This window comes from Cydia pomonella, chromosome 9 (assembly GCF_033807575.1).
Source record: "Cydia pomonella isolate Wapato2018A chromosome 9, ilCydPomo1, whole genome shotgun sequence".
NCBI classification, from domain to species: domain Eukaryota; kingdom Metazoa; phylum Arthropoda; class Insecta; order Lepidoptera; family Tortricidae; genus Cydia; species Cydia pomonella.
The window spans coordinates 2,265,426-2,283,583 of NC_084711.1; the positions used below are offsets into that span (position 1 = coordinate 2,265,426).

At 42.6% G+C, this 18,158-nt stretch overlaps 2 protein-coding genes across 2 annotated transcripts; both read right to left on the minus strand.

The window, feature by feature from the left end:
• Window positions 1–1,768: 1,768 nt before the first annotated feature.
• On the minus strand, window positions 1,769–10,769 carry LOC133521071 (caspase Dronc-like). The gene is made up of 3 exons (XM_061855815.1): window positions 10,302–10,769; window positions 8,614–8,750; window positions 1,769–3,702 (listed from the first exon to the last, which is right to left on the minus strand). The coding sequence occupies exons 1-3, from the start codon at window positions 10,538–10,540 to the stop codon at window positions 3,455–3,457; spliced, it is 624 nt and encodes a 207-aa protein (XP_061711799.1). The 5' UTR covers window positions 10,541–10,769; the 3' UTR covers window positions 1,769–3,454.
• LOC133520981 (uncharacterized) lies at window positions 10,689–17,749 on the minus strand. Its single transcript, XM_061855701.1, has 8 exons — window positions 17,314–17,749; window positions 16,280–16,410; window positions 15,282–15,366; window positions 12,414–12,506; window positions 11,179–11,482; window positions 11,017–11,065; window positions 10,857–10,969; window positions 10,689–10,785 (listed from the first exon to the last, which is right to left on the minus strand). Exons 1-8 carry the CDS (start codon window positions 17,333–17,335, stop codon window positions 10,689–10,691), a joined length of 894 nt encoding a protein of 297 aa, XP_061711685.1. The 5' UTR covers window positions 17,336–17,749.
• Window positions 17,750–18,158: the final 409 nt, after the last annotated feature.

The window sequence follows — 18,158 nt, forward strand, 5'->3', positions numbered from 1 at the left end:
TTTAACGGGTTGTTTATGGTATTTTCAGAAATATATGTACCATTTTTTTACTGTTACTGGGTTAGTTCTACTCAGACTCATATGGACTATTGATTAAAAAAAAGTGCCCTAGTTTTTCATACAAATTTTTGGTTTTAGTTTTGTGACGGTCTATACACAATGTATGTGAAAATGCGAACAATCAACTTTTTTAACACTGTTTTCTTTTTAGATCGATAGTTCCCGTTATTCTGAGTAGAAATGACCCAAAAAATGATGGTTTTTCGAAAAAAGTAAATGGTAGACTTTTTTCTAAACATTTTCAGAAAAAAGTCTACCATTAAACTAGGCTCTTAGAATACTTTCATCGGGTAACCCAACCATAGGATGGCAGGCGTAGACACGAGTCTGTATTATGCGATTACTTCTTTGGCACAGGTAGCCCAAATAGTTTTACAAACTTTAACATATATCTTTAACCGAACACGTCACAACTACATACAACAGATGACTTACTTAAGTTTTTTACCTATACAAACTTTATACCGTGCCGCTTGAGTTTAAAATTGATTAGCTCGACGAGTTTAGGGGCTGTGGCCGAGACACGAGCTGAACCACGAGGCGAGAGTGTGTTAGCTCGAGGAGCTCACGTGCTGTGGACCGCTGGTAGCATGCGGGACTGCAATATAATTATATTGCTGTCCCGCTCGCAGTGTCATTGACCGCCGGCAGCATGCGGGACTGTAATATAATTATATTGCTGTCCCGCTCGCAGTGTCATTGACCGCCAGCAGCATGCGGGACTGTAATATAATTATATTGCTGTCCCGCTCGCAGTGTGATTGACCGCCGGCAGCATGCGGGACCGTAATATAATTATATTGCTGTCCCGCTCGCAATGTCATTGACCGCCGGCAGCATGCGGGACTGTAATATAATTATATTGCTGTCCCGCTCGCAGTGTCATTGACCGCCGGCAGCATGCGGGACTGTAATATAATTATATTGCTGTCCCGCTCGCAGTGTCATTGACCGCTGGCAGCATGCGGGACTATAATATAATTATATTGCTGTCCCGCTCGCACAGTGTCATTGGCCGCCGGCATCATGCAAATTCTTCGTGCTAGCGTCCTTTATTAATGCTGACAGTAGTACAGTCAGCGTCAAATACTTTGTAGCAACCAAAATAGCCAAATAGTTCGGTACACCATATATTTAGTATGGTGTACCGAACTATTTGGCCACTTTGACTGCTACGAAGTATTTGACGCTGACTGTACAATAACAAGATGACATTGGAAAATCCCATCCATTTTAGTATCTGGTATATAAATACCAGTACTCTGCACAGCTTATTAACTAAATTAAATAATTATTATGAACTTTTAATACAAATGAGGTTTTCTTAAACTAATAGCACAAAAGACTCTGTATTTGTTACAAAAGAGTTATTGATTGCAAAAGGTGCGTATAGACTAAGAAAAATATGGACAGCCTGACTATCTACCACCAGCGACGGAACATAGATGCAGGTCTCGTTAAATTTTTTACTTTAAAAAACGGTTTACATAAATAAAATGTATGTACAATCAGCGTCAAATACTTTGTAGCAACCAAAGTAGCCAAATAGTTCGGTACACCATATATTTAGTATGGTGTACCGAACTATTTGACCACTTTGACTGCTACAAAGTATTTGACGCTGACTGTACAGTCAAGGTATTAAATATCGATACGGACAAAGTGCCATAAATATATACACACTACCTTAATGTATGGGCAATAAGGGCGTGTATACATATTTTCCGAATACCTCCACATGAAACGGTACAAAAACACACGCGTCAAGCGTGACAGTCTTCATGTTGGAGGCACCGTTTATCGTGGAGTTGACAAATTTCGGTACCTCGGATGCACGATTACCGACACAAACACCAGAGAGGAGGAGATTAATATACGCATCCAAAACGCCCTGCGATGCAGCGCAGCCCTCCATAAGGTGTTGGCGTCCAAGCTTCTCAGCAGAAATACTAAGTTACGGGTATATAAAACTATAATAAGACCAATCCTTATGTATGGCTGCGAAGCTTGGACACTAACACTGAAAGAAGAGAGTCAGCTCCTGGTAGCGGAAAGAAAGGTGTTACGGAAGATCCTGGGACCTATCAAAAGAGATGACGGCACCTGGAGGATCCGTAAGAATGCCGAAATCGAGGAGTTAGTGGCCGAACCCAATATCATCGGCGAAACGAAATGCCACAGACTTCGCTGGTTCGGCCATTTACTGAGGATGGGTGAGGATCGAGGTGTTAAGAGAGCTTATTTGGGACAACCGACTGGTCGCCGTCCAGTGGGTCGGCCCAGATACCGCTGGAGCGACAGTGTACAGGCGGATCTGTGCCAACTCAAAGCCGACAACTGGCAGGAAGTGGCACAGGATCGGGACAGGTGGCATTCTCTCGTTTTGGAGGCCAAGACCCTCTTTGGATCACTGCGCCACGATAGTTAGTTAGTTAGTTATACATATTTTTGGCACGTTGTCCGTGCCGATATTTAATACCTTGACTGTACCCACAACACAAGCCTTATTGAGCTTACTGTGAGACTTAATCAATTTGTGTAATATTGTCCTATAATATTTATTTATTTATTTAACTAAAAAAATATAGGAAATACCCAAGACTCAGGAACAAATATTCGTGCTCATCACACAAATAAATGCCCTTATCAGGATCCACTACTTACATAGTTATTCGTTGGTTAAGAGTTTTTCTGATAACAGTCATTGGGTAACCAGTTGAATTTAAAATTTGTTTCATTTTGCAAACTAACATTATAGAAAAACTATCGACGGTGGTGGCAGCGGCGTGGCAACGTCGCTTGAGCAAAACCGTCTTTTGAACTTAACTACTGAATGGGTTTAGGGTTCCCATTGACGTCCGCAGCCAAGCCAGGATGCAAGTAAAGATGCTTGTTAAAGCCCCAGCTCTCGATGGTGGTGGTGGCGGCTTGGCAACGTCGCTTGAGCAAAACTGTCTTTTGAACTTAACTACTGAATGGGTTTAGGGTTCCCATTGACGTCCGCAGCCAAGCCAGGATGCAAGTAAAAATGCTTGTTGAAGCCCCAGCTCTCGATGGTGGTGGTGGCGGCTTGGCAACGTCGCTTGAGCAAAACTGTCTTTTGAACTTAACTACTGAATGGGTTTAGGGTTCCCATTGACGTCCGCAGCCAAGCCAGGATGCAAGTAAAAATGCTTGTTGAAGCCCCAGCTCTCGATGGTGGTGGGGGCGGCTTGGCAACGTCGCTTGAGCAAAACTGTCTTTTGAACTTAACTACTGAATGGGTTTAGGGTTCCCATTGACGTCCACAGCCAAGCCAGGATGCAAGTAAAAATGCTTGTTGAAGCCCCAGCTCTCGATGGTGGTGGTGGCGGCTTGGCAACGTCGCTTGAGCAAAACTGTCTTTTGAACTTAACTACTGCGTAGGTTTAGGGTTTCCATTGACGTCCTCAGCCAAGCCAGGATGCAGGTAAAGATGCTTGTTGAAGCCCCAGCTCTCGACGGTGGTGGTGGCGGCGTGGCAACGTCGCTTGAGCGCCTCGTCGACCAGCTGGAACAGCTCGAGCACGTGGTGGTCGTGCGCGTGCGCGGCGAATACGGAGCACAGCGCTTGCTTGTACCAGGAGCCTTTGTTGTCACCCTCGTTGCGGGGTGAGACGAAACCTGAAAATAAAATAAAATATTTTTGAACCCACTTGCTCAAAACGACGTTTTTATTCCACCGATTGTTGGCTCATAATCCTAGATATTAAACACGCGTGCTTTTTCAGTATATTATAACACTCGTGCTTTTTCATTATATTATCCGACTGAGTTAAGAGGCTGTCAATACCTAAAGCGCGCACACTGTCTATTTGTATCGGAGTAAATGAGATAGCACTGTCGCATGTTACTGGGCCTGGGCAAGGGAATAATAAGAAAATTATTTAAATAAAAAAGTGGATTATTAGTGTAATATTTTACTCAATAGCGGTTTAGATATAAATGTTTTGAAATTGTGATTTTAATTGCAGACCCATAAGTCAAAACAATAAAGACATAGAACCGTTTAATTGTGATTTTAAGACCAATCTTTGCAATTATTTTCTATCGAGCCGATTTCGTTCAATCATGTATCGAGTACGACCACGGTCTTTGAAATATAATTAATATGAACATATATTTTTCTTACTTGACTAAAACAAATAGTCTTTCTTAAAAAACTATTTAAGTAACATCAATTTCAAGGTCATTGGGTGTTGACAGCATCTTAAGAAGGTAACTGATTGCTAATAATATGCATGAAAACGGAGCCTTCTTATTCTTAATTTGGTCGAGTAACACATTTTTTTTAACCAACTATTAGGTTTCAAATGGTTTCAAATGTTAGTTCAAAGAGGTTTTATCACACCGAACATAATTTATGGATTAAATTATCTCGTAAATTACATTAATGAATAAGCATAACATGTTATCGACTTGATCTCCATCCGTCGAATAGAAATACGAAAATAGGTATTAGCTTTTTAAAAAAATTTTATGTGGCTGTTAGTCGATTTCATTCGCGCCTAAATGCCTTGCACGCACATTGGAATCGTGCGTAAAAAAATAACGCGCCAGCCATTTTCCGTATTTGTCATAAAATTGGAATACGAGTAGTTTTGCATGTTTTTAGTTTATATATTGACGAAAATGTTATTTTGAAGCATTGAAAATGAAGAACACATAAAATTGACGCTGCCAGTTATACTAATAGGCAATAGCCGAGAACGATAGCCTTTTACCATCAAAATCGGGTGAAAACTATTGGCGGCATATGAAACTTTTATTCCATGGAAAACAAGCAAAAGTCTTTCTTGGAAAACGTGTTGGTAGCTTACTTCAATGAACTGGTGAATAAGTGCCTACAAGCCCAGCACGCTATGGTGCAATTATTCGATGTTAAAACTGTTAAGCCACCATTTTGAAAATTATACTTTTACTGTTTTGACAAAAAAAAAATCTAATAAGTCTTGTTTTTTCCTCGCAAGTGTGTTGAAAAACGTATGAAACGCGTGTGCATTGGTCATAACCCACATCGGCTTTCTTACTGCGCGCTCGCTTACAGCTCGCGCGCACAATATCGCCTCGTGTGTAATGTAGCACACTTGTATCATAATGTACTAATAGGAAATTATTACACAAATTGACTAAGTCCAATAGTAAGCTCGACAGCAAAATAAAAAGTTTTTGACAAAAATTTCATTTTTGTTACAAGCTTTTATCGTTGACTGTACTTTTTTTAGACAGGCGACTAATACTCACCGAGCTAATTCTAAAAACCCCAAACACAATTACGTTGCGTTGTTTTATCACAAGAGTTCCTATGGCCACCTCCTGTCTCCATCAACAGATCAGCTCGATGGTACCATAATATTGATTGTCACCCGACTTAAATATGCATGCAAAAATTCAGCTCAATCGGAAATCGGGAAGTGGATCAAATTTAACTTGCAAGATTTGATTACAGACCGACAGACAACGGGCCAGGTGAAACTAAATAAAAGCTTATAAAAAAATCAACTTGGCCCCAGTTTATAAGTTTTATAACCTAAAAATCAGGTTTGAATTTCGAATCCCTATTTCGATTCAATATCCAATCAGTGAGACTCAAGGGGTTAAACTATGTGGGAGACCTTTATACTTGGCAGGGTGGAGTGAGCGATGAGTATATCAGAGTAGCTACGTCCGCGGCAGGCGGATTCACGTGCCTCCGTGTCCTCGTTGTAACTCTATGGCAGTTCATACCTGGCAGGGTGGAGTGAGCTATGAGTATATCGGAGTAACTACGTCCACGGCCGGCGTAGTCACGTGCCTCGGTGTCCTCGTTGTAACTCTATGGCAGTTCATACCTGGCAGGGTGGAGTGAGCGATGCGTATATCGGAGTAACTACGTCCACGGCCGGCGTAGTCACGTGCCTCGGTGTCCTCGTTGTAACTCTATGGCAGTTCATACCTGGCAGGGTGGAGTGAGCGATGTGTATATCGGAGTAACTACGTCCACGGCCGGCGTAGTCATGTGCCTCGGTGTCCTCGTTGTAACTCTATGGCAGTTCATACCTGGCAGGGTGGAGTGAGCGATGCGTATATCGGGGTAACTACGTCCACGGCCGGCGTAGTCACGTGCCTCGGTGTCCTCGTTGTAACTCTATGGCAGTTCATACCTGGCAGGGTGGAGTGAGCTATGAGTATATCGGAGTCACTACGTCCACGGCCGGCGTAGTCACGTGCCTCGGTGTCCTCGTTGTAACTCTATGGCAGTTCATACCTGGCAGGGTGGAGTGAGCGATGCGTATATCGGAGTAACTACGTCCACGGCCGGCGGAGTCACGTGCCTCAGTGTCCTCGTTGTAACTCTATGGCAGTTCATACCTGGCAGGGTGGAGTGAGCGATGCGTATATCGGAGTAACTACGTCCACGGCCGGCGTAGTCACGTGCCTCGGTGTCCTCGTTGTAACTCTATGGCAGTTCATACCTGGCAGGGTGGAGTGAGCTATGAGTATATCGGAGTCACTACGTCCACGGCCGGCGTAGTCACGTGCCTCGGTGTCCTCGTTGTAACTCTATGGCAGTTCATACCTGGCAGGGTGGAGTGAGCGATGCGTATATCGGAGTAACTACGTCCACGGCCGGCGGAGTCACGTGCCTCAGTGTCCTCGTTGTAACTCTATGGCAGTTCATACCTGGCAGGGTGGAGTGAGCGATGCGTATATCGGAGTAACTACGTCCACGGCCGGCGTAGTCACGTGCCTCGGTGTCCTCGTTGTAACTCTATGGCAGTTCATACCTGGCAGGGTGGAGTGAGCGATGTGTATATCGGAGTAACTACGTCCACGGCCGGCGTAGTCATGTGCCTCGGTGTCCTCGTTGTAACTCTATGGCAGTTCATACCTGGCAGGGTGGAGTGAGCGATGCGTATATCGGGGTAACTACGTCCACGGCCGGCGTAGTCACGTGCCTCGGTGTCCTCGTTGTAACTCTATGGCAGTTCATACCTGGCAGGGTGGAGTGAGCTATGAGTATATCGGAGTCACTACGTCCACGGCCGGCGTAGTCACGTGCCTCGGTGTCCTCGTTGTAACTCTATGGCAGTTCATACCTGGCAGGGTGGAGTGAGCAATGCGTATATCGGAGTAACTACGTCCACGGCCGGCGGAGTCACGTGCCTCAGTGTCCTCGTTGTAACTCTATGGCAGTTCATACCTGGCAGGGTGGAGTGAGCGATGCGTATATCGGAGTAACTACGTCCACGGCCGGCGTAGTCACGTGCCTCGGTGTCCTCGTTGTAACTCTATGGCAGTTCATACCTGGCAGGGTGGAGTGAGCTATGAGTATATCGGAGTCACTACGTCCACGGCCGGCGTAGTCACGTGCCTCGGTGTCCTCGTTGTAACTCTATGGCAGTTCATACCTGGCAGGGTGGAGTGAGCGATGCGTATATCGGAGTAACTACGTCCACGGCCGGCGGAGTCACGTGCCTCAGTGTCCTCGTTGTAACTCTATGGCAGTTCATACCTGGCAGGGTGGAGTGAGCGATGCGTATATCGGAGTAACTACGTCCACGGCCGGCGTAGTCACGTGCCTCGGTGTCCTCGTTGTAACTCTATGGCAGTTCATACCTGGCAGGGTGGAGTGAGCTATGAGTATATCGGAGTCACTACGTCCACGGCCGGCGTAGTCACGTGCCTCGGTGTCCTCGTTGTAACTCTATGGCAGTTCATACCTGGCAGGGTGGAGTGAGCAATGCGTATATCGGAGTAACTACGTCCACGGCCGGCGGAGTCACGTGCCTCAGTGTCCTCGTTGTAACTCTATGGCAGTTCATACCTGGCAGGGTGGAGTGAGCGATGCGTATATCGGAGTAACTACGTCCACGGCCGGCGTAGTCACGTGCCTCGGTGTCCTCGTTGTAACTCTATGGCAGTTCATACCTGGCAGGGTGGAGTGAGCTATGAGTATATCGGAGTCACTACGTCCACGGCCGGCGTAGTCACGTGCCTCGGTGTCCTCGTTGTAACTCTATGGCAGTTCATACCTGGCAGGGTGGAGTGAGCGATGCGTATATCGGAGTAACTACGTCCACGGCCGGCGGAGTCACGTGCCTCAGTGTCCTCGTTGTAACTCTATGGCAGTTCATACCTGGCAGGGTGGAGTGAGCGATGCGTATATCGGAGTAACTACGTCCACGGCCGGCGTAGTCACGTGCCTCGGTGTCCTCGTTGTAACTCTATGGCAGTTCATACCTGGCAGGGTGGAGTGAGCTATGAGTATATCGGAGTCACTACGTCCACGGCCGGCGTAGTCACGTGCCTCGGTGTCCTCGTTGTAACTCTATGGCAGTTCATACCTGGCAGGGTGGAGTGAGCGATGCGTATATCGGAGTAACTACGTCCACGGCCGGCGGAGTCACGTGCCTCAGTGTCCTCGTTGTAACTCTATGGCAGTTCATACCTGGCAGGGTGGAGTGAGCGATGCGTATATCGGAGTCACTACGTCCACGGCCGGCGGAGTCACGTGCCTCAGTGTCCTCGTTGTAACTCTATGGCAGTTCATACCTGGCAGGGTGGAGTGAGCGATGAGTATATCGGAGTAGTTACGTCCGCGGCCGGCGGAGTCACGTGCCTCGGTCTCCTCGTTGAAATGCGAGACGTCCGTTATCACCCCCTGCAGCTCCGGCGGCAACTTCTTGCCACTGGCAACAACAATAATCAATTTGTAAAATGTGTAGGCTGCAAATCATTTCGTGGTTTCTTATTATTTATTAACTTATAGGTAACCACATCTTATATAAGTGTCTTCTACCAGTGAACATGCAGTAATCTTACGGTTAAATTAATTAGTACCAGTACATTACATTAACTAATGCTATTCGTACAACTAGGATGATGGTAAATAGTTGATAACAATTATTAACTACTTATATACAAATATTTTATATAAATATTCTATTAAGTATTTTTAAGTCATCTGTGAATCGCTTAAATTGTACAGTGGTGTTGTAACGATGCACTTTACTCTAATCAAAATAGGAGTAGTTCATTAGAAATTAGGATTTAAATAAATAAAAATAATCTGTTCAATGCGCGACTGTACGTTCGGCGAAACAACAGCGTTAGCAGCTCTGCCCGCGCCTAGGTTCGAGTGCGCTGGCGCACCGGCCGTCTTACTCTGCTCCCGATCGGCTTAGGGAACGGACCCGTGCCGGCTGCGTTCACGGCATCGCGCCGTGTCTTCACACGCACCGGACGGGTCTAATAATTCTTTAAATTACGCGACAAAATACATTATATTAAAAAGAAAGAGTGATAAGTTTATTAGAAGTTTAATTGCGTATATAAAAATCTGGTTGAGTTCCGTCTTGCACCCCGAGTAAAGGGTAAGTGTTGAAACGTTAAGTATTAGATTTAAGAATGTACTTGCTTTCAGTGTTAATACGCTTTAAATCGTGTTAATTATGTCTTATTAGATGCTTAGAGTTTTGCAATTTCCATTATTTGCCGAGTTATTGCTTGTGAAACGCTACGGCGGAACGGCAAAATCCCGTTACAATATGTCTGCCCATACATTTGGCCAACTTTCAATTCTATTTGAACATCTTGTTACTTTAATATTCCGCTTAACAGAGCTTATAGTACTCTATACAAATATTTGTGTTTTTAATATTAAGCAAATTTATATTCTTGCCACTTTGTTTTGCACCTGCTTTGTAACTCCGTTCTGGTAATGAACACCCACCAGCTGCATTCTGCTCCCTTTCGCCTAGCTTAGAGACATCATTGGGGTTCATCACGAGCGGCTATTTTATACATGTGCCTAAGGATGAACGTTGCAAATTCCAGGATGCAAGTTCCGGATTAGAATAACCCTCAGCGGCGCGGTTTCTTGTTTCCGGCCGGCCGCAGAGTACCGAGGGACGCCGAGGCCTCCATCCATAACTGCCCCAGCGATCCACGGCACTTCCCCATCGCTCCCCATCAACCCGGAGCGGTCCAGCGGCGCGACCAGCTAGCGCGACAGGGGAGTGTACCTCCCTCCCACGGAACCAGACAGGCTATTGATATTTAACGAACCCTTACCACGACCTCTGCTCAGTTTTAATTTAAAATATATTTAGTAATTTGAAAGCGTTTGGTGTTTAATTTGAATTCTCCAACCCTAACCGCTTCAGTGTTAAAATAATAATTCCGTTTATCACCCTTCAGGTAGGTATGAAAAACCTAAGGAAAGAAAACTATATACCCACCGGCACGCCTGAAATATGAACACCTTAGGTACACCGTCCAGCGTTGGGCGATTCTCACTGTTGAAAAGGTCGACGACCTCATGGGAAGATATCAACCCGCCGTCCGTGCAGCGGATCTCGGTGTCCCACATGCCGTCCCGGCCGTACCCATGCGACGAAACCACGAAGAATACGCACTCGAACCCTTCCAGCTTGAGTTCCTTTATTATGTCCAATGTTTCCTGAAAAGAGTTTTTCATTGTAAAAAAATAAGAAAAATTGTTGCTTTGAATTTGACAATTGATGCAGATGGTGCTATGGCTCCGTATCGCCAAGTGGGGTAACGGGAAAGGAGGGATAGGTAGGGAGGAAGAGGTAAAACCGTGGTTATACAGTAGTTACGCCCCCTTACCCCCTTAGTTTAGTTTTGTTTTCATAGCGCAGGATGAGCTTGAAGCCGATCTGCCTGAACAGATCCGTCAACATCTTGTTGTCCCCCATGTCCCTGAAGGGTGACCCGGTCGGGAGGATAGGAAGGAGGTAAAACCGTGGTTGTATGGCAGTTACGCCCCTTACCTGATTAGTCTTGTCTCGTAGGGCAGGATGAGCTTGGCGCCGATTTGCGTAAACAGATCCGTAAATATCACGTTGTCGCTAGCAATGTTCTGAAGTGTTCTTCGGTCGGGGGGCTAGGGAGGAGGTAAAACTTTGGTTGTATGGTAGTTACGCCCCTTACCCGTTTAGTCTGGTTCTCGAAGCGCAGGATGAGCTTGAAGCCGATCTGCCTGAACAGATCCGTCAATATCGCGTTGTCGCTAAGCAATGTCCTTAAGTGTTCCCCGGTCGGGAAGGTAGGAAGGAGGTAAAACCTTCGTTGTATGGCAGTTACGCCCCTTACCCGATTAGTCTCGTCTCGTAGGGCAGGATGAGCTTGAAGCCGATCTGCCTGAACAGATCCGTGAATATCCAGGCAGGGTAGGGAGGAGTTAAAACCGCGGTTGTAGCGTAGTTACGCCCGCTTACCCGTTTAGTCTGGTTCTCGAAGCGCAGGATGAGCTTGAAGCCGATCTGCCTGAACAGATCCGTCAACATTTCGTTGTCGCTAGCGATGTCCCTGAAGTTCTCCCCTGTCGTGAAATTTGAGTAACTGAACAAAACCAGAACCCCTCGCTGCAGGCCGCGAGTGCGGTACAGCTTTATTTCTGTAACAAAACAAATGAAATTTAATTCAAAACTAATTATCTACAAGTAGGTCTCAAGGGCTCTTTTACAAGTCAAGAAATGCAAATGAAACTTTTGCGGCTCTGTTTAGCCCTATGCTTGCTGCCCTACTGGAAAAACGGAACCCTTATAGTTTCGTCACGACCCGTTGTCTGTGTACGTGTATGTCCGTTAGTCACAGCCATTTTATAAGATGAGCTCTTTATGAATCGCTACTTACTTTAGTTTAGAAGTTAAAATTTATAAAAAAAAAATCGGTTGTCTGTAAAGTCGGTTTACTGACGATAGTTGAACGTGACAACGTCATAAGAAACGCTATAAGCAATTGACACCACATTCACTTTTCACTGCACTTCATACTTGACGAAAACATGTAAATGTATTATTGTATAGCAGCTGTCCACGCGGACGCATCGCTCACTCAAGTAGGAGAGAGACAGATGTCGAACGCTGCCGAACGCGGAGGCCGATTGTGCCTCTTTGTCGCTCGATGCGCGCTCTCGCTTGCACTTCAAGCCTTAAATGGAACGCCTCAGAGCGAGGTAACGCCGCATGAGTCATGTTATTTCGTGCGTGCAGTACGTTTTTTCGTTTTTTTTTAAGTCAAAAATATTGTGTCCCCACCCCAACTTTTAACCCGGGCGTGCAATAAAATTGAAGAAAATTCTGAAAATAAACACTTTCCACGAAAATTATTTTGAATATAATAGGTTAAGCCATTAATGTTTTCCAAAAATCTTATTTTATTAAAACGACGTTAGTTCCACAAGCGTACTCCCTAATGCTTGTATAGCTTTTTGTATTGTATGAAGGTACGGAACCCTCCATTAGGCGTGACCCGACACGCACTTGACCGATTTTTATATTTTCACAAAACCTGCATTTTTTATTTTTTATATCATATCTGCATACCTTTTCCTAAATTGTCCATGAACCTGGTGCTTCTAATGACCTGCAGGTTTCCAGGGGTTGCTAGTGGTGCCAGCACCAATGGTGATGGGGATGCTATAAAAAAAAAATGATGATATTATATTATGTATACACAGACCACCTCAACTACTACACGGAACACATAATTGTCTTATCTCGAGGTCACCACACAGCCACACACATAATAAGCGCTCCCGTTACTCCCGTGCAAGTTCAGTATGGAAGACAGCTTTTTTTCAGTTCTACCCACGATTTCGATTAGTACTCATGAAGCTTTAGGAGTGAACTGGGGATGTTACAGTAGAAGATAAAGAATACGACTCAGTTGTGCTGCTCTAATCTGAGCATTTTAAAGGTAAAATTGCGCCTATCTGTGGTGACCTCATGCTCTTTGTAAACGCTTCATAAAGTGGCAGTCTGCAAAGTGTATTACATATTAGATCACTATACTCTGGCAAACCCACTTTATCAGTAGAATAACCGGCCAAGAGCATGTCAGGCCACGCTCAGTGTAGGGTTCCGTAGTTACTCTTCCGTCACAATAAGCTAAACTGGAGCTTAAAGTATAGTAAATTGTTAACCAAGGGATGAAACGGTACCTTTCACGCGAGTTAAACAAATAGGCAAATTTGCATAATCAGTACCTAATTAAAGTAAGTCTTTTTACTATGAAGGGGAAACTTTTTGCGATAACTCAAAAACAGCTAAACTGAACATGTCCGCTATAGTTTTCATTTAATGTCTTTCTTAAGCTCTACTTCCACGATTTTTTTCACATTTTTTGGACCTATGGTTCAAAAGTTAGATGGGGGGACATATTTTTTTTCTTTCGGAGCGATTATCTCCGAATATATTCACTTTATCAAAAAATGATTGTTGAAGACCCCTATTAGTTTTGAAAGACCTTTCCAACGATACTCCACACTGTAGGGTTGAAGCAAAAAAAAAAATTCACCCCCACTTTACGTGTAGGGGAGATACCCTCAAAAAAATTAAATTTTTAGATTGTATTGTACGACTATGTCGGCTTTATTGATTTATATATCCATGCCGAATTTCAGCTTTCAAGCCTCGGCCAGACAGACAGACAGACAAACGGACATGGCGAAACTATAAGGGTTCCTAGTTGAATACGGAACCCTAAAAAGGAGCGAATTCAAATTATCCTTTATCTTTTTTTTTCTTTGTTGTCCAATCTTTGAGCCCTACATTTTTTTTTAATTTACCGCCTTTTTCTAATCTTGGAAATGGTTGGCAAAATTATAAATGTATACATATTACAATCTAAGCTCTTGTTTCATTTGCCAAATACTAAAATAATAGTTCTATTGGACAGTATACTGCTCAATCATCCTGATACTGTACTATTTCTATCCTCGTAAGCCTCGGGGAATTTTTTTGCTTGTGGATAGGCGGGTCCACACAGAGCGAGCGAGCGAGCACGTATGTGCGAGGCAATGTTCTCGCGCACAAACCGGTCAGTGTAGACGTGCCTCGGCCGAGGCGGCGCGCTCAGGCGAGGAAAACGCACGCGCGGTGTACTTTTACTATTGCCTAGGGAGTTATAGCTTTTTTTTTTCACAATCCTTAACTCCCGCGGGAACAAAATAGGCCTTTGTCCTTCAGCACACCTGCATGAAATAAGATCTTTTTCGAGCAAGTGTGATGAAAATTACCTATTTCTAAAACTTGCTATGAAATGATGACATGACTTACGTCAAATTAGGTCCGGAAATACTACACATCAGGTGCGATGAGTGAAGATGATGTAAAGGAATTTCATACTGCCTTACCCCCAAAATATATAGTTTTTCATTGCCTGATTGAACCGCAACGGTCACCTGCCGTTTGCATGCCAAGTTTCGTTGATTGTATTAGATGTCTACAAATTCTGGCTCTGAATCTAAGGGCTCTTTACAGTCGAGTTCACAAACATCTTTACAAGCCAATATTCCAAAAATATGTGACCGCGGCCGGCAAAATACCCCACTTTGTCGCCGGCCATAAGGACGAGATTGGCTTGTATTTTTATACGAGTAACATGTCAAGGCGTCTCTATGGCAAGCGATAAAGTGGGAAATTTTACCGGCCGCGGTCACATATTTACACGCCTCTGTCACACGAACTAACATCTAACACTGACAATAAGATCGTGTTTGTGAACTCGACTGTATAGTCCCGTCATATCCAGAGCCAGAATTAGTACACAACTAATACAATCAATGAAACTTGGAATACAAACAGTGACTGCTGCAGCTCAATCAGATGCGCCCCTGTTCCACTGTGACGTCGGCGTGACGTCAGAGATGCAGCGGGGGCCGGGCTTGTATCATCTTAATCGACTGGCTTATGTAATATATTTTTGAAAAAGTTCCATAACCTCTTGAGGTTGACTGATTCTTTATTGTATTGTAGTCATGCTCATTACATTATACATTAGGTATTACAATTTGAAGATGGTAAGTACATGACACCCCGTAAAGGCACTCAATATTTCATAAGTCTAGGTAGGCAGGTTACATGCATTTAATTCTTATGGCAACGAAATCTATATTTATAATGTTATATTTTATCGATGTTTATGCAATATAAGATATAAAATGTCAAGTTCGTTTATGAAATTAATAAAATAATTATGGTAAATATTAAATGTCAAGGTTATTCTATTAAGGATAATAAGCAATATGGTTACCTAAGTAAATCATTATTAAATGGAACAGAGTCTTTTCTTTCATTTGATATTAATACAAAACCAATTCAATTCTCTTTTCTAATATCATAGATTCTAATTTGACTGCCCATTTTTATTGTAGGCAGCTAGAGGTTAATCAGTAAACAAAAAAAACTCACAAAAACCAAGAAGCCCCTGCCCATATTCCAACTCTCCAGGGGCAATCTCCATTTGCATCAGCAGGCTTCGGTCTTCACTTAAATCCTAATAACATAAATCAGCGCAAGTTATATAATCATCTTATACCTTTAAACGAGCAATTCTTGTATAAATATATTTCTGTGATCTCGGAAACGGCTCTAACGATTTCGCTGAAATTTGGTATATGGGGGTTTTTGGGGGTATACAATCTATCTAGATTAGTCTTATGTTTGAGAAAACGCGTGTTTTCGAGTTTTCATGCGTTTTTCTTTCGACGCAGAATATGGTCGTTAATTTCGTACTGTCGGCCACTGTCCGTCTGGTCCAGCGGGTTATGACGCGGACTGCTAAACGGAGTGTTACGGGTTCGAATCTCGCCCGGTAACTAACTTTTTTTTTTATATGTTCAAGTTTATATATAATTTTTAATTTTTTTATATGTTCAAGTTTATATTTAATTTTTATTGTTTTAGACAAGTTTAATTTAGTATAAAAATGTAGTTAAGATTATCACCTATAGACCACCATATTACAATAAATAGTTATAACCAAGCAAAGCTCGGTCGCCCAGGTACTACTTGTTTATTCTAACAAAAAATACTAATATTCATTGTCATCATATTACTAGATATTCAAAGAAAAATTATAATAAAATCCTCTTATAATTGAGATATTGGAGTACTTTTATTTTCTCTTATCTATAAGAGAAGCTAAATAAAAGTAAGTAGAAAAAGAACACTGTAGTATAATGATATCCTCTCGCATCTAATGATGGTCTGTGTGGTCCGAACCCCAAGTTAGTGGCTAACCCTGGGTGGTGCAAGTGGCCCTTAAAAATGTAACAATTAAGTGAAAAAATATGGCAAAAACATAGGATCCTCAACATTTTTTAAATTAAGCCTAACCTAAAGAGACTTCAAGTAGGGACACTATAATTCAACATGAGATGTAGGTATAGTGAAATGAAAATACTCACTTTATTAGGTACTGTGAGTGACACGGCACTACCTTCCTTCTGATTGCTATTCTGGTTCACCTGCTCTTCTACTGAGCTTAAACCTTCTTGTATTGCTACTGCATTATGTGGTCCATTTTCACACTCCATATCTGCAATCAGACTATACTATAGGCAATCCAATTTGACATAGAAATAATTATCACACAAGGTTAGATTTTCATATAGATAAGTAAAAAAACAGTTGTCACTGCTGTAGTTAATACTTAACACCTTGTGTACATATAAGTGATGTTTTTATTATACAGGTTAATAGAAAAGGAGTATCTTTTAAAGCTGATCATAAAGACTTCAGAAATTTGGTCTTCATAGCCCTTAACTTGTATTGCTTAAGGTATTGGTTAACTTAAGATATTGGTATGTCCATTTGAGATAAGAGACATGAATGTAAATGTTGTATATGTATTCAAAACAAAGGTTGAATGTCAGTATCCATTGGGTAGTATTTTCAAAGAGCAATAAACTACTGTAACTAGCTATTCTAAAAAGTTAGTTGATCTAATCACAGTAATCACTACACAACTTATTGATGCTGCTCAATGGTACTTCTTCTATCTCTATATGAAATATCTATCACTATCACTTTTGATTATGAAGAACTATTCAAAAATTATAACTATTAATAAAAGCATAATAATGCCTTAATCTTATTTTATACTTTTTCTTCCAGGCGCAGACGCACATTACGCTAAATATGTTTCGTGACGTCATCACGTTGGTAAAAATATTAGTTTGTATCTCTCTACATCATATAAAACCCATGCTTCTCGTATGACTAAAGAAAAGTAATGAATGTCTGTTAGGATCCAAAGTTTTTCGTGATCGGCTTCAAGACTCGACAACAACGCAGACAAAAAGACGAATACCATTTCATTTTTAAGATAGTCATATAACATGCTTGGTCTTAGGGAGATTCAAGTGCTGAAAAGTTTTCTTAGCAGTGAGCTTACAGATTTGATTAAATTTTGTGTGATAAAGAAAACAAAATTACGTACCTCGGTTAAGTGGTTCAGCCATATTATGTGCAATGTGCTCTACAGTTCACCCTTTTGAACTGAAAGGAATAGTCTGAAAAAGCAAACAACAGTATCCAAGGCACTACTGGATCCAGTCTTACTATACGTGCACTGTTTCAGTAAATTTTGAATCTATCCACTAACTTGCTTTTGGTAACTGTAGTTACCAGCTGTCACCCTTATTTTATTATAATAATAGAGGTCACTGAAAAATATGAAGCATGTGAGTGTGTTGCGGCCTGCGTACGCGCGCGCTATGACACCCAACCAACCAAATTGGGATGACTGTCAACATCAACACTGACTGACAGCTCAACTCTGTCAAGTTCAGATTCAGTTGACAGCTGCTGACTAATGTTGCTAGGACAATAATGTGCTTAATACTTTTTATTAACTAGAAACACTACAGTAATAAACTATAATAATTTTTAGCAAGCCGTTAGCATCAGCAGAAAAAGGCGGCAAATTATAAAATGTGCAAGTGCGATGGGTTGTCCTCCCATAGAAATTTGAATTTCACACCTTTTCTACTGACAAAGTGGGTTTGCCGGAGTGGTATCGTCTTGGATCGTCCCATTCGTTATTGTCAAGTTCTTAAATTAGTCCCATTCTACATTCGTCACGTTCATCGATGGTCTTTGTCAAGCTTTTATTTAACTTGCCCTGTTATTATGTATGGGACAAATCTTGCAAGTTAAATTTGACCCACTTCCCGGTTTCCGATGAAACTGAAAATTTGCATACATATGTAAGTCGGGTGACAATGCAATATTATGGTACCATCAAGCTGATCTGATGATGGAGACAGGAGGTAGCCATAGGAG

Bases quoted from the DNA above. Each gene is read 5' to 3' on its own strand.
- LOC133521071 (XM_061855815.1), bottom strand. From the start codon at position 10,540: ATGAAAAACTCTTTTCAGGAAACATTGGACATAATAAAGGAACTCAAG. The intron at 8,751-10,301 runs GTGGGTATATAG...TGTTGTTGCCAG, and splicing joins TTCATATTTCAGGCGTGCCG to TGGCAAGAAGTTGCCGCCGG. The intron at 3,703-8,613 runs GTATGAACTGCC...TTTTATTTTCAG, and splicing joins CGCTCACTCCACCCTGCCAG to GTTTCGTCTCACCCCGCAAC.
- LOC133520981 (XM_061855701.1), bottom strand. From the start codon at position 17,335: ATGGCTGAACCACTTAACCGAG. The intron at 16,411-17,313 runs GTACGTAATTTT...GTCTGATTGCAG, and splicing joins GGCTGAACCACTTAACCGAG to ATATGGAGTGTGAAAATGGA. The intron at 15,367-16,279 runs GTGAGTATTTTC...TTATGTTATTAG, and splicing joins CACTCACAGTACCTAATAAA to GATTTAAGTGAAGACCGAAG.